Source organism: Triturus cristatus, chromosome 4_1 (genome assembly GCF_964204655.1).
Source record: "Triturus cristatus chromosome 4_1, aTriCri1.1, whole genome shotgun sequence".
NCBI lineage: Eukaryota > Metazoa > Chordata > Amphibia > Caudata > Salamandridae > Triturus > Triturus cristatus.
Window position 1 is genome coordinate 858,037,395 of NC_140585.1, and position 15,909 is coordinate 858,053,303.

The 15,909-nt window shown below is 50.7% G+C and overlaps 1 protein-coding gene across 2 annotated transcripts in view; it reads right to left on the bottom strand.

Annotated features, from left to right (window-relative positions):
• FBH1 (F-box DNA helicase 1) overlaps window positions 1–15,909 on the bottom strand; it is a 719,176-nt gene that overhangs the window by 349,554 nt on the left and 353,713 nt on the right. For both annotated transcript variants that reach the window (XM_085653566.1, XM_085653565.1), the window contains exon 11: window positions 9,998–10,085. In XM_085653566.1, the coding sequence (XP_085509692.1) occupies window positions 9,998–10,085 (88 nt within the window). The remainder of the gene's footprint in view (window positions 1–9,997; window positions 10,086–15,909) is intronic.

The window sequence follows — 15,909 nt, forward strand, 5'->3', positions numbered from 1 at the left end:
TGTGCCCACACCACTGGCATTGGGCACCCAGCTAGAGGGGTGGCTGATGTATGCCAGGGCAGTGTAGTTTGTGGGCATGGCACACAGGGATGTGGGCCATGTCGATTCTCTGTTTTGTCTTGTACCCAGACACTCAGCCTGCCAGGGCAGTGTGTGGGTGTTAGGGTACAGGGCCTCTAAGGGTGGCACAATGAGTGCTGCAGCCCTTAGAGGCTTTCTCTGATCACAAGGCCCTGGATACCTAGGGTACCATTTACCAGGGGCTGACATGTGGCCAGGGTTTGCCAATTTGGTTTGGAGGTTTTTGTTTAGGGAAGGAACATAGGCCCTGGGCACCTGATTGGCAGGAGTCCAGGGCACATTCAGTCAAAGTACATTCAGCATTTCAGCAAAAAGTGGGGGCATACCATGCAAGAAAGATGGCACTTTCTCACAAGCACCACAGAGGGCATCTTAGAGAGGCCCCCTGAAACCTAACCTACAATCCACGTCTGGTCTGAGAGGCTGCCTAGGCTGCCACACAGCAGACATGTTGCTGGACCCCTGGGTAGGAGAGCCCCTGCTCTCCTGGGCCTGCAACAATGCACATCCTGGGCGAGGTGCTAAATCTCCTCCCCAGGATGGGCAGGGGGAAGCTTCAAAGGCATGCCGCCTCTGTGAGCTACTCCAGGCCACTTGCAACCCCCACTCTGGCGGGTAGCTGGGCCGGAAACCCCAAATAAGGACAGAGGATGTGCCAGCCTGCCAACCCCACCCCTCAAGTGGGGTAGGCGAGGTGAAGCACATCTCCGGGCTCTCGCCATCTTGAAGATGGGAAGCCCTGCCCAATCAGGACTAGGCTACTGCCCCCCTCCCACAGGAGAGTGGCAGATTAGGGGGTGTACCCACCCCAGGGCAGGGCCTTTACCTACCTGTAACGCCCCTAAACCTTCCTTCCCCAGATTCCAGATTCCGAAATCTGAAGAAGAGCGAGAAGAAAGAAGACCTGCCCTGCAGCTGCTAAGAAGAGGAAGACACCAACTGCTTTGGCCCCAGCCCTACCGGCCTGTCGACCCTCGAACCTGCTCCTGCTCCAACCCGGCATCTCTTGTGGCCAGCAACCTCACAAACCCCGGAGGACCTGGCTACCTTTTGACTCTCAACCCCTGGGACTCCAATGAGTAGAGGCTCTACTCAAAATCTATTTCTAATCACTGGTATGAGCCCGGAACTGCGAACCCTACACACTCTGCACCCGCCAAGCCTGGCCTGTGCCGGAGTTAACAAAGACCACAAGGACGACCCCACGGCGACTGTGACCCCGAGTCCGGCACCCAAGGACTTCCCTCGACGCTCCTGACGACGCCTGCGCCTCAGAACCAGGTACCCCCCCAACCGCGATCAACAGAGGGAAAGATTTCCCGACACCAAAAGGCACCCCTGCACCCGGCGCCCTGCGGCCCCCTGTGCCCAACTCCTGGATGCCTACCTATCCTCCATCTACGCAACTTACCTCTCGAAGTGGTGGTGGCACCTGAAGAATCTTCGTCCCCGAGCTTGCAGTCTTTTTCTAAACCGGAGCTTTACCATCGAAATCAATTGAGCGCCCGAAGGCTCAAAAGCACCCTGCACCCAGCCGCCCGAGTGGCCCTGGCAGTGTAACCTCTACACCTATCTACTTCCCCATTTGCCCTGAGCATGTGACCAGGAGCCCAGCTCCCACAGCCGCGTGGCCTGCTAGTCAGCAGCCACCAACCAAGGCCCACCCTGCCTCTCATAGGATAACATTGGGCCTAACTCTCTCTGCACCCGGCTGTCCCTGTGCCACTGAATGTGAAACAACTGTACCTACCTGACTCTCGGAGACCCCTGAGTCTATGCCCAGAACCTTAACTCTGCCAGTCGCGTACTTACCTTTAAACCGATAACTCAATTTTCTCCATAGGGTAACATTGACTGGTTTCTTCTGAAATTTCTTCTACGTGTGGAGTTTTCAAAACTTAAAATAATCACCAAAAATCAGCAGAGTAACGAAAACGAAAATACTCACCTGCTATTAGGTGAGCTCCCAGTGCTGGATCTTGGTGCCCAGCACTGACTCTGAAAAATATTCACAACCGTACTTACCAGTAACCCAATTTTCTCCCATAGGAAATCATTGACAGTTTTTCTGTGAAATTTCTTCTGTCGATTTCTGCAAACTTTAAATATTCTTTAAAAATCGTATAAATGGGGGCGTGGCCAAGATGGCGGGGTGAGCGGACGCTTCCTCCCGTAGCTCCTACGGCCCGGCCAAGCTTGAGCCCTTTTCTTATGCTTTTCTCCCCCCGCTGAGGCTCGGCGTGGGAGAGGAGCGTGGCGGAGCACCAGGGGCGCACGCTGTTGCCGTTTTGGTTCGGATCGCCTCGGGGGAAGCCCCCCAAAAGTCCGATCGAGTTCAAGGAGCGACGGAGGGCCTAACAGGCGGAGCGCATTGGAGTGCTGTCCGGGCGCCTCGGCTGGGCCTGGTGCTGAAAGTTGCGATCTGGAGGGAATCTGACCCGCCGCTCGACGGAGGTTGAAGGAGCCTTACGGGAGGGGACCCGACGGTGCGGAAGGCTTAGGACGGGTGCCTTGGCACTCGGACTTGTGTCGGCGACACTTCGCACTGCGGGGCCCCTAACCCTTAGCCGAGGTACGGCGGACTCTCTGATGGGGTCGGACCACCTGGGCCCCTGTGTGTGACGGACTGAAGCCGGCGGTGGAACCTATTTGACTGTTGTGCGTTTTGGGGGCCCCGGTGGTGTCGCCGGGCCTGGTCGTTCTGCCCTGCTCCGCCCTGCCGCCATCTTGTCCCAGAGGGAGCAGTGGTGGTGGCCTTCGCCGGAGCCCTTGCTGCTGGATGTATGTGACCCCCGCTGCTGCTGGGCTGACTTTCTGGGGGATGTGCTGATGAGACCCCCCCCCACTGTGGCTCCCTTGGCTGTCTCGAATGGGCTCCCGCGGCTGACGGTGACCGGACTGGGCCGCCATTTTGTAACCTGTGACGCAGCGACTCTGCTTGTGGGGGGACACCCACGTCGAGCGCTTGCCAGCGGCTGGGCATCCCTGGGGCGGCCGGACCTGTGACCGACCGCGGTGCTGGCGATGTCTGGAAGAGGCGGCCCGAAGAAGGGGGACCGCACCCTGCCGGACATGCTTGGCAGGGCCCAGCAACTGCGGGACAGAACACAGCCCTCGCCGGGGTCCTCCCGGGCCCCGGCGGATGTGACTGGGGGGGAGCCACCCGTCACGAGGACCTTTATGGAGGAACTGTTTAGCTCCCTCAGGGAGGACTTCCAGACACTGAAGCGGGAGGTGGCCAGCGAGGTCCGGGAAGTGCGTAGGGAGGTGGAGGGCCTTGGCGAGCGAGTTGAAACGGTGGAGACGGAGGCCCACCACCGAGCGGAGGAGATAGTCCATCTTCAACAGGACGTTCTCCGCCTCCGGGAGCAGTGTGTGGAGCTCCAGGCCCATTCTGAGGACCTTGAGAACAGATCTCGGAGGAACAACATTCGAGTGCGTGGTGTGCCGACTGCGGATGAGGGGTCCGATCTGGGGGGCTACCTGCGGGCCCTGTTCCGAGAGATCCTGGGGGAAGCCGCGGACTTCCCCATCAGCATTGATAGGGCGCATAGGGTCGGCCGGCAGCGCCAGTCATCGGCACCTCCACCGGACATTCTGGCCTTCCTGCCCGACTTCCCACTGAAGGAACGCATCATGGCTGAGGCCCGCAGGAAACAGCCCCTGACTTTCCGGGATCGGCCGGTGGCGCTTTACCAGGACCTCTCCGCCATCACGCTGCAGAAACGCAGGTCCTTTAGGATTGCCACTGACTTTTTGCGCGCACACGAGACGCCGTACTCTTGGGGTCACCCCTTCCGCCTGATTTTTCAGTGGAACGGGGTGCTACACCAGCTACGCTCCTTGCAAGACATTTGTGGTGTCCTGGGGCTCACGGCGGCGGAGGAGGAAGGAGCTACGCCGTCGTGGAGGTCTTCGGAGAGACGGAACCGGCGGAGGTCGACGAGGCGGCGCTCAGCGGCCAGCGCAGGGCGTCCTGACTCCCCTACCATCAGGGCGGACATGGCCGACGCTCTGAGGGCGGCGGCCGGGGACTCGGCCGGCTCCTCCGGCGTGGCCTTGACGGCCTAACACTCACTCCGGGGGGAGATGCCTTTAGCTTCTTTACATGCTTGGTATGGGGCGGGGGGGTCGGGGGGGAGCGGATGGAGGTGAGTGGCTGGACGTCCACTTCGTTTTTTTCTACGGACTTGCCCGTCTTGGGGCTTGACTGGGACAATGGGGTGTTTGAGTTTGAGTGTGGCTAGTTGCCAGGGTTGTGTTTTGGGTGGGTGTGGGGGTTGTTTTGGGGTTGGGGAGGTCCCGTCCGATGTTGTCCATGCCCACCTTGTTTTGGCTTGTCCTGCGCGGCTGCCCCGCGCGCCCCACCCGCTGATCCCCTGCCCATTGCATGGCGCTCCCGATCCCCGAGAGGAATGTCGGGCCTAAAGGTAGTGACCCTTAATGTTCAGGGTCTGAATAACCCCGTGAAGCGCAGGGCGATCTTATCTTTGCTGGAGGGGACGCAGGCGGACATTTGCCTTTTGCAGGAGACCCACTTATTGCCCCGGGATTGCCATAGGCTGCGCTCTGCTAAGTTCCCTACCCAGTTCTTTTCCTCGGCAGCGAACAAGACGGCGGGGGTAGCCATTCTTCTAGCGAGCTCCTTTCGGGGGGAGGTTTTGTATAAGTGTGCTGAACAGAAGGGGAGGCTTCTTGCGTATCGCATGCGCTTAGGAGGCATAGCGTTTACGGTCGGCTCCGTTTATAGCCCAAACGACCACCAAGAGCGCTTCCTAGATTCCGTGTTGGTGGATGTCACTGCTTCTCCCGACCGCCACGTTATTTTGGGGGAAGACCTTAATATTGTCTTCGATTCTGTGATGGACAGATCGGCGCAGCGCTTCCCCCAGACGGGGGAACTGTCCCAGGCTGTAAAGGCCCGGATTGCGGAAATGGACTTGCACGACCTTTGGCGCTCCATGCACCCCACGGATAGGGACTACTCTTACTTTTCGCACGCACACCGAACCTACTCACGGCTGGACTACCTTCTGGTGAGTGGACCGCTGCGTGCCGCTGCCACGGCGGCGGACATCGGGGTCCTGACCCTGTCGGACCATTCCCCAGTCACCGGCGTTTTCCGGTGGCCGGCGGCCTCCCCCTCTCGGGGGGTGTGGCGCCTCCGGGATACCCTTTTACACAAAAAGTCGGTGGTGCAGCGCATTGGGGAGGTCATACAGGACTACCTCACTCACAATAGCAACACCGACACTTCGCAGGCGACACAGTGGGCGGCACTGAAGGCAGTCCTCCGGGGGGAATTTATCTCTATCTCCGCAGCCGAAAATAGGGAGCGGCAACGGAAGAGGGACGAGCTGACAGCTCAGGTCCGGGAGCTTGAGCAGGTCCACCGCCGTACGGGGGCGCCAAGGGTGTGGAGGCAGTTGAAGGCAGCGAGGAAGCTCCTGTCGGCACTGGATCTTGACAGGGCGGAGTATGCCGCCTTGCGCTTGAAACATGCCTACTACACTGGGGGGGACAAATGTGGCAAGCTCCTAGCACACCGGCTCCGGGTCACGCAACAGCGTAGCGTTGTGAGAGAACTGGTGGGCACGGACGGGGGGGTCGTCTCTGGGGACGCAGAGGTAGCGGAATCTTTCCGCGGCTTCTACGAGGCGCTGTATGCTGAAGAGCCCTCCTCGCCACGGGATGCCGAAGGCTATTTGGAGTCGGTGACCCTTCCGGTGCTGGATCCGGTTCAGGCGGACCGCCTGGAGCGGGATATCCATGTTGAGGAAGTGATTTCCGCTATCGCGCGGCTGAAGCATGGTAAGGCCCCGGGCCCGGACGGGTACACGTCTCTGTTTTACAGGACTTTCTGCACGGCTGTGGCCCCTGTCCTTACTCGGCTATTTAATTCCTTTTCCGAGCCGGGAGCCATCCCACCGGATCTCCTGAGGGCGACGGTCGCGGTAATCCCGAAACCTGGGAAGGACCGGGCCCTCTGCGGTTCGTATCGACCCATCTCGCTTTTAAATGTCGACCTCAAGTTGTATACAGGGATTCTTGCGTCCAGGCTGGGTCCACACCTCCCCGGATTGGTGGAGGCGGACCAGGCTGGCTTTGTACCCGGCAGACAGACGGTTGACAACACCAAGCAGGTGACGCATGTTCTGGAGAAGGCCTCGCGGATCCCGGGGGAGTGGATGTTGCTGTCCGTTGATGCGGAGAAGGCCTTCGACAGAGTTCACTGGCCGTATCTCGAGCTGGTCCTCAAGAAATTGGGAATCGGTGATAAGTTCCGCACCATGGTATTCAACTGTTATAAGCATCCTTCAGCGTCGGTGCGGGTCAACGGGTGCAGCTCCGGTGGATTTGCTATCGAACGCGGCAGGGCTGCCCCCTCTCGCCGCTCTTGTTTGCCCTCTACATGGAGCCGTTTGCTCAGAGGATTCGCAATAATCCGGATGCTATTGGGGTCCGGATGGGCCAGTATGTCCACACTGTCAGTCTCTACGCGGACGATGTCCTGTTGACCTTGGACGACCCTAGGAGGTCGCTGCCTGCTTGCCTCCGGGAACTGGACGCCTTTGCATGTGTGGCCGGCTTCAAAATGAATATGAGCAAGTCGATGGCGTTAGACGTGTCCCTGGCTGCGGATACCAGGAGGGACCTTCAGCGGCTCTTCCCCATGCAGTGGTCCTCGTCCACGGTGCCATACCTGGGGATTCTGCTGGCGCCCACATTACCGGAGATGGTTACGGCCAATTATGCCTCCCTCAGCAGGAAGATCAAGGAGGAGCTTGGTCGCTGGAGCAAGGGCCTACTGTCCTGGCTGGGGCGAATCGCGGCGGTTAAGATGACGGTGTTGCCCCAGATACTGTATCTTTTCCGGGCCCTACCTCTCCAGCCCCCGGTGGGCTGGATACGTCAAATGCAGGCTGACGTCTCCCGCTTTGTCTGGCAGGGCCGCAAGCCCCGAATGAAGAGGGTCCTCTCCACGCTGGCTCCGGAGGCGGGGGGTCTCGGTATTCCGGACCTCCGTAAGTACTTTCAGGCGGCACAGCTGCTATATCTGGTGGAGTGGAGCAGGTGGGAGTCCGACAAACACTGGCTCTTTCAAGACCAGGCAGTGGCGGGCCGCACCTTACAAGAGGTTCCATTCTTGCGCCGCGCGCATAGCCCCCCTAATCTTTACGCTTCCTTTGTCACGCGGGTCCCCCTGCGGGTGTGGGACGCAGTCTGTGAGGCTCGGGGCCTCACCACCTTCCCTTTGCCGCTCACGCCCATAGTGGGCAACCCGGACTTCTCCCCAGGGATGGAGCCGGGGGTTTTTTCCCACTGGGTGCAGGCAGGCTGCAGGGCACTCTTCCAGATCTATGGCCCGGAGGGAGTGGTTCCTTTTCAGCAACTCCGCCAGGAGTTCGGCCTGACGGAGCTGGACAGATTGCGCTACATGCAGGTTCGGCATTGGGCCCTCCAGCCCCAGGTGCGTGCCACCGCCGCCCGTCAAATTACACCGTATGAGAGGTGGCTGGCTACTCGGACCTCCGACGCTAAGCTAATTACCGATCTGTACAAGTACCTACAACCCCCGCCGTTTCACTATTACAACCCGGGGAGGGAGCGCTGGCACAGGGAATTGGGTAGGACACTCAGCCACAAGGAATGGGAGAAAATTGCGTATCGGGCGCGGCACTCTGCATACCACACGGGCCTTACGGAGACCTTTACTAAGGTGTCCACATATTGGTACTACACCCCGGAGAGACTGTATGAAATGCATAAACACACTGACAAGGGGTGCTGGCGGGGCTGCGGGCAGGAAGGTACCCTCTCACACATTCTTTGGGATTGCCCCGTGCTGACCGCCTACTGGAAGGAAGTTTTGGACGAGGTGGATAAGCACTTTGGGATAGAGCTGCCGCGCTTCCCGGCGTATGTCCTGCTGGGCCTCCCCAATGACCTAATGTACCCACTGAAGTCCCGCAGGGGTAGGCAGATCGCGATTGCGCTGGGGTCTGCGGTCCAGAACATTCTTATCCACTGGCGCACCACCACTGTCCCCTCCATCACGGGCTGGTTGCATAGGCTTTGGCATGTGCTGGGAATGGAGAAGCTGTCGCTTACGGTTGCGGGGGAGATAGACCAATTTGAAGAGCTGTGGCAACCCTTTCTAGCGCTGCTGTCCACTGAATTCCGGGAGCTCACCTGTCCGAGGTATCTTAGGCTTCTCAGGTTGACGCCGCCGGTGACCCCGGCAGACTAGTTCACATGTGAGACGGGGGCCTCCCGGGGGGGGGTGGGGGGGGGGGGGTGCGGGGCTTCTTGGTGACGATTAATCTGGCGCGGGACCATAGGACGGGGGTGGGGTGTTGTTTTTGCGTTACTGGGGGGATGGGGGATGGGGGGGGGTTGTGCTTTGTTGAGTTGTTGCTGGCTTTCATTGCTTAGATTTGGGGTGTCGGATATGCATGCGGGGATTAAACAGACTGCATTTCTAGCCTTTCATTTACTGTGTTTTTCCCCTGGCCCACTGAGCTATCCATCGCCAACCCTCTTGGGTTGCACCCTTTTTCTTTGATTGTATTCTATGTATCCTAACCTCCTATCCCCCTCCCCCATGGTTTGTTTAGTTTCAATAAAAACGTTTTAAACATGAAAATCGTATAAATTATGCAAACGTAATTACTTACCTGTTTTGGATAAAGGTCCCAGTACTGAGTCTAGGCACCCAGTACTTGATTACAAAAGTAACGAGAACACACTATACCTGCAACTTGAATTTTCTTCCATAGGGAATCATTGACTGTTTTCTATGAAATTTCTTCTGTCAACTTTTAAAAATAGCAAAATATTACTTAAAAATCCTAGTAGTAACTAAGTCGACTTTTATCACTTGTTTCTAAATACTGTCCCAGGACTGAATCTAGGATCCAGTCCTGGAATCCCAAAAGTAATCCTGAAAGTAATCTATTGCAAATAACTTGAAACTTCCATTGAACTCAATGCATTATTGTGTTTAAAACTGTGTTGCCTATTGCGACCACTTGTAACTTTCTACAAAAGCCAATTGCATATTGCAAAAGTATTTATATAAATCATCTCATTCTGAGAAAGTATATTTTAATTCCTATTGTTGGTTCTAAAATAAAACAGACATATATTTTTTATATAAACCATTGGCCTAGAGTTCAGTTATTGAGTGTGTGAAATCATTTTGCTGACTGAGTGTGTGCAACAAATGCTTTACACTGTCCTCCGATACTGCCTTACTGCTCGACCAAGCTACCACTTTAGAGAGTAAGGTTATATCTAACTTTAGCCTCTGCCAAACCTCTGGAGACTGTGGACTCTGTACACCCTGTACCTATTTGGGAACAGTATAAACAGAGCCACTTTCTCACAGTGCTTGCTTAAGTTCACTTTTTTCAAAGTGACAGAATAAAAAACCTGACTGAAATCCTTTATTGGTCCAAAACCTTGGCTGCTTATTCATTGCATAGGTGGCCATCTTAGCGACAAAGCAATCCTCCAAGTCTGAAAATTCAAACTAAATATGAAGTTGGTTTGATTAGTGTAGACCAAAATGTCTTTTGAGAAAATGGACAGCTACAGTAAAGGCACCATTGGGATACAAAGACAATGATTTTCAATTCCATTTAGACGGAACCACATCAAAGGTCTGGAAGAATAATGAAGTACTGTGGGATTTCCCTCCTGGTGAGTCAGTAGAAAATACTAGCCAGTAGTAATGAAACTTTAATTCACAGAGCTCTGCTCTACGGTAACTAGATAAAGCACCCTTTGTACTCTGTAACCGCGTCTCCTAAACCCAAACTCCACATCCGTCTACAGAAAAACCATACAAGCCTTACTTTGGATTTTGTAATCAGTTTCAACAGCAGTAAGAAAAAAAGAAATACATAACTACCATCATGTGTCATTTTGTAAGCCTGCACGCTTGTCTGAAATGGAAGTGTCATCTGATTCCAGATCTTTGTTGCTTCGCGTACGGCAAACTGAAAAACAACAGCATACAGTTATGGCTGTACTCGTTTCAAAAGTGCCTGCATACAGAAACAAAGCAAAAACACATTAGTGCTCCTCCTGGCCTGCATGATTATTTGCATGTTTTTTCTAAGAATGTTTAATAAGTGATCGTCACCAGATTATTAGCAGTCTCTTCTTTCCTCTACAATCTAGTTTTAGGTCAAGGAATAACCCTGCTCGATATTATACTGCTAATGGCGGGGTCCATATGAAATGGGAACACATTGACCCCCAGACATGTCTTGCTTCCAGAAACGTACTTTCTTTCTTTGGGACTAGGGATAATTTTTCTAGGCTTCGGGAGAAATGCTGTGAAGCATTTTTATTGCTTTATCTATGCTTTATCTATGCTTCTCTGGCATTGTGTGAGCTACATCATATTTACCAGCCAATCGTCAAGGTTGGGGTAGACCTGTATCCCCTGCCTCCTCAAGAGTTCTGCCACTTATGTAAGACACTTTGTGAACACCACGAGAACCGATTTTATCCCAAAAGGCGGTATACTGAACTCATAATGTTCCCTGTCTACAACGAGCCCAAGGAACCACATGCAGGTAAGCATCTTTGAGGTCTATGGTTGCCAAGTAATCCACCCTTCACAGGAATGGAATGATTTCTTGTAGTATAGTCATCTTGAACCTTTCTGTTTTGATGAACCTGTTCATTAATAGAGGATCTAGAATGGGCCTCACGGTTTTGTCCACCTTTGGCACCAGAAAGTAAATGGAGTAGCCTCCCTGGGTTACCTCCTTTTTTTTGGTGCTTTCCCTATTGTCTTCTTGTTTAGAACGTCTTTGCCATCTTTGAATGTGGGCTGATTCTTCCTTGTTGCAGGCTCCTACTCTAGCCTTAACTACTGGAGATCTTTGCACAAGTTACATATAATATAGAAATGGTTACTTACCTGTAGGAGTAGTCTTGCAGCTTGAAAATGTTTCTGGATTCATATGCTGTGCATAATTCCATCTTGTGGTTGGGTACGAAATTGTCGCTTATATTTTCTCTATTTTTTCTTTCCCTCGTGAGTGACCCTGATCTTTAATACAGGACTGCCCTTCTGACATCCAGAGATAAAGGACTCTTTCTGCTTGTGATCTTGGTAGCTGTATAACTTGGTTGGCAAGTAAATGTGAAATGACCTCTGGCAGAAACCGTGGACAGTCCTTGCTACCACTCTGTCCTTATCTATATTTAAGTAAGGTTCTTGTGTTGATTACTTGCAGTTCACTATCTCATCACTAAGATGAGATGTGATGGCAATCAGGTAGGCTTTTTTTTAAAAAAGTTAAACACTTGAACCCTGCCTTAAGTGTAAGCTTAAAAGGCAACTTAATCAGCTGAGTCAGCACTAAGTTTAAGTGGTGTGGACACTGACCTTAATGCAACCACATTTTTTCTCCTTCTAGAAATCTCTTGGTAATCCGCGTGTTGAAGAAATTTCTTTCAATAACACCCCCTGTGTAGCCCACTATGGCTGGGGTGTACTTCAAGTGAGGTACTTAACAATAGTAGTGTCATTGTCCAATTGTCACCAAGTTCCACACTGTAACGCCAGTGTATGAACATGTTCCATTTTCACATGGTAGACCTTCTGGCATCTTATAGGACTTCTATGGATCTCTGTGGAAGTCCCAGGTGTCCAAACCCTAGGTCCTCAGAAGCCATGCCTCTAGGCTAATGGGGACTGGTTCTGAGTGATACACCGTGCCTCTTTCCATTGTTAACAAACCCGGATATAGTAGTGTCAACACTCTGCCCTGTGCCATTTCCACCTGATCGGGAACGCTTGTCTGTCTGGCCAATTATGATGAGAGAGAATTAGATCGATGGTAACTGTTTGCCCTTATCTAACACTAGTGATATCAGTAGGATTAGGGGAAAAGCGTATGCAAATTTCCCTGACATCTTAATCAACATGGCACTCTGCAGCCACTGATGGTGTGGGTACCTGTAACATAATGCCCTCTTTTTGCATGGTTGCCTCCACTTTCTGCAAAACTGTTGATGTACTTTGACTGAGTGGGCCCTGGGTTCCTGCCAGCCAGGTACCCAGGGCCTATGTTCTTTAATTAAACTGCATTGATACAAAACCCAATTGGCACTCTTTGGCCACATGTCAGTCCCTTGTAAATGGTACCATAGGTACCGGGGGCACCGTGGCCAGGGAAGGACTCTAAGGGCTACAGTACTTATGGTGCCACACTTAGAGGCCCTGTACCTTTATATATATATATATATATATATATATATATATATATATATATCGCCACAACTTGCCCACAATCCGTATGCTGGAAAGACGAGGCGAACCCAGATTCTGTGAGTGAAGATTTTATTCCATGCCCAGCACCGCCGCCATTACGCGTTTCAGCTCTACACGAGCCTTGATCACATGATACACCACATGATTGTCATTACACCTTTTAAGGAGACAGTACACTGAAAGGGACGGCGGATTCTCCCGCGTCATAGTAATAGACATAGAAAACATCTTTTACTAATGTATCGCAATTCCCTTAATAACTGTATAAATACAAGTTTGTTATTGTCGAAAATACAGTTTTTTGTGTAATGTAAACATAGTACTACTTGTGCAAAATACTGCTAAGTGCAAAATTGTGCAAGTGTTCTGGTCTGAATACCAAAACGAAGTACATGGTCAAATGAGATATGAATAAATAAATAAATATATAAATATATTCATTAAAAATTCACATATGGTTAAAAAACAGGATTTTTTAAAAAAAGATACCAGGGTTTAAATAAACGCTCATAGTATTATATACAAAAATCCTACTACATAAAATAGTGGTTTTTGAGGAAACCATCTATATGTAACCTTGTTGACACATGAAGACAAACTGCATTATTATATTGTTAGTACCCATAATGGATAATTACACATAGCATAACACAAGTAGCACATTAAAATTGGAATCTACCTGATGTCATCTTTAAAAGGTGTAGGGTAACCAAAAAGTGCAATATTGTGCAATAAATAATCATAAAATTATATGTGTTAAATAAAGAAAGTCTTAAATTGATCATAGGTTAAAAAGGAACACAGAGAAGGGGGAGCGCTAGTGATTCAGTGGTCAATAGACAGCAGGATTGAATGTCGATAAGAGTTGATTTTTACAAGTGAGTATAAAAATCCTCACTGAAGTTCAATCCATTTGGGATCTTACTGTCTAATTGGATTATGTATCGTGTTTCAAGTTTCCTTAATAAAGAATCACGATTACCACCTCTCCTTAAAGGAGGGACTGAGTCAATCAAAAAATATTTAAGTTCACTAGATCTCCTAGAATGCATTTCATCAAAATGACGGGCTACTGGATAACTGGAGTCACCATGGTTGATGGCTCGAATATGCTGCAGAATTCTTTTATGTGCTTGTAGTTTTGTACTGCCCAGTGCCCACGTAGCGTAAACCACATGGGCATTCAAGTACATAGACAACAAATTCTGTTTTGCAGGTAAGTTTTTTATCAATTCTAGTCATCCTCTCACTCCATGGTGTGGTGTATTCAGATTTGTTAATCCCGTGTTTGCAAGCCTTGCAACTAGCACACTTAATGAAACCTTTGCTAGATGATAACCACGATGTGTTTTCTACCAATTCAGGGCTGCTACTAACCAATTCGTCCCTCATGGAGCGTGCCTTTCTAACCGTCAAATTGGGTGATCGACACAATGTGTCTCCCAAAATGGGGTCACTTTTGACCAACGCCCAATTTCTGGTTACAATTCTTCTTATAGTCTGCTGTTGTTGACTATATGTCAGAATTAGTCTCGGGGATTCTGAGGTATTAGGGTCAATAATCTGATCCCTGGATGGTTTTCTGGTTAGAGCCTTAGACCTGCCCTGATTATTGGCTTTAGATATAGCTGTTTCTATCATTTTTGTGGTATATCCGCGATTCAGGAACCGTTCTCGGCATTCTGATTGTGCCTTGAAACAATCCAAATCAGTGGTACATATTCTTCTGATGCGCAGCATCTCCCCAAAGGGGATACTGTGAATCAGGTGTGCAGGGTGATGGCTAGTTGCATGTAGGAGGGAGTTTCCAGCCGTCATTTTCCTATGGAGTCTAGAATGTAGGTGGTTATCTAAGACAAATAGCTCAACATCAAGAAAACAAATGCTATTGCAACTAATTTGACCTGAAAATTCAAGATTCAAATCATTGTTGTTGATGTCATCAATAAATTGAAGAGCCCCAATCTCCGGGCCCTTCCAAATGATCAGAAGATCGTCAATATACCTGTACCAACGGATTATGTGGTTGTGAACGACCTCTTGAAACGATGCCATGAGGACCCGCTCCTCCCAAAGTCCCATATGCAAACAAGCATAGCTCGGGGAGAAACAGGCCCCCATCGCAACGCCTCTGATCTGTTGGTAGACAATTTTTTGAAATAAAAAATAGTTGTTTTCTAGGCACATAGAGATAATTGACATCAGCATTTTGTTATGTTCAGCATATATATATATATATATATATATATATATATATATATATATATATATATATATATATATATATATATACACACATATACACATAAACACACACACATCTCTGAGCAAATTGGTGACAATACACATCGCGGCGGCTCCGGCTGTGGAGTGATCGCGCTACCTGAAAATGACGAACAGGACCATAGAGAGGTAACGTTCCTCTTTGAATGGCGCCAACAGGGTCACTATTAACATTGCAAAATCTTTTCAGGAAGCTCAATGGAGGGCTTTAAACTTGTCCCGGAATGACATGCAGGAAGTGAACCCACTAGAGGGTAGTGAAATGAGCGACGTGAATACAATTCCCAACATGCACTGTGGAAAATGAACTCTACTTAAAGAGATTACACCTGAGACTATTGGGAGTCTCTATAAAGCATGCTGGGAAGATATAGCGTTAATGAACTTGGTTTCCTGCGTGTGGCCTCTGATGAGAAGCGCGAATGCTTCGAAACGCGTAAGGCCAAAGGGACGAATTACCGTGAAGGGAAGCTGCAATGGTTGGAATAAAGGTTTTGAGAACCCCCTGTTGGCGAGTTGCGGCCTCATCTCTGAGCAAATTGGTGACAACATTACCTACTGGCGGTAGCCAGTAGGTAGTTATAGTTAGGACCACGTTTCCATAGGAAAACCTCAACATTCTATTTTGAATAACTTTGGCGCCGGTCGACGAATCCTCGCAAATTTTTCAAAATAGGTGGGGCGCTACGCTCCGCTCCTACCCTGAAAGTCTCGGGGGGATCCGTCAAGCGGGGGCTGAGATAAAAGGGGGGTCCCAAAACGCGTTTTTCCCATGCATTTTTCCATAGGACCTTTAGAACGAGCTACAGCCCGAACGGCTGAACAGAATTACTCAAAATTTGGCAGAGAGGTAGTCCCTAGGTCAAGGAAGTGCCTTTTGTAGGTTTGGTGTAAATCTGTTCAGTAGATTCTGAGAAAATAGCCTTTAAATCAATATATATATCTGAGCCAGCTTACGGTACGCGTACCGTACGCTTACGGTAAGCGTACGGTGGCGTGCGCGAGCGCGATTCTGATTGGCTCTTAGATCTTAGTAAACATTCGAATCGGCCGAAACCAGGAAGCGGCGGCCGCCATTTTGTCTCTCGCACTGAGTGTTGTTTATCAAACATGATGGCCAAAAACATGTTACGGGGCTGTTTTGACAACTCCCTCCCACATAGTCATGTTGAGGGAGTCCCCAAACATCCCCCAAGTGCAAAAACGGTTTTATTTTTTTTTCGGCAATTTCGCGGGGTACGCTTACC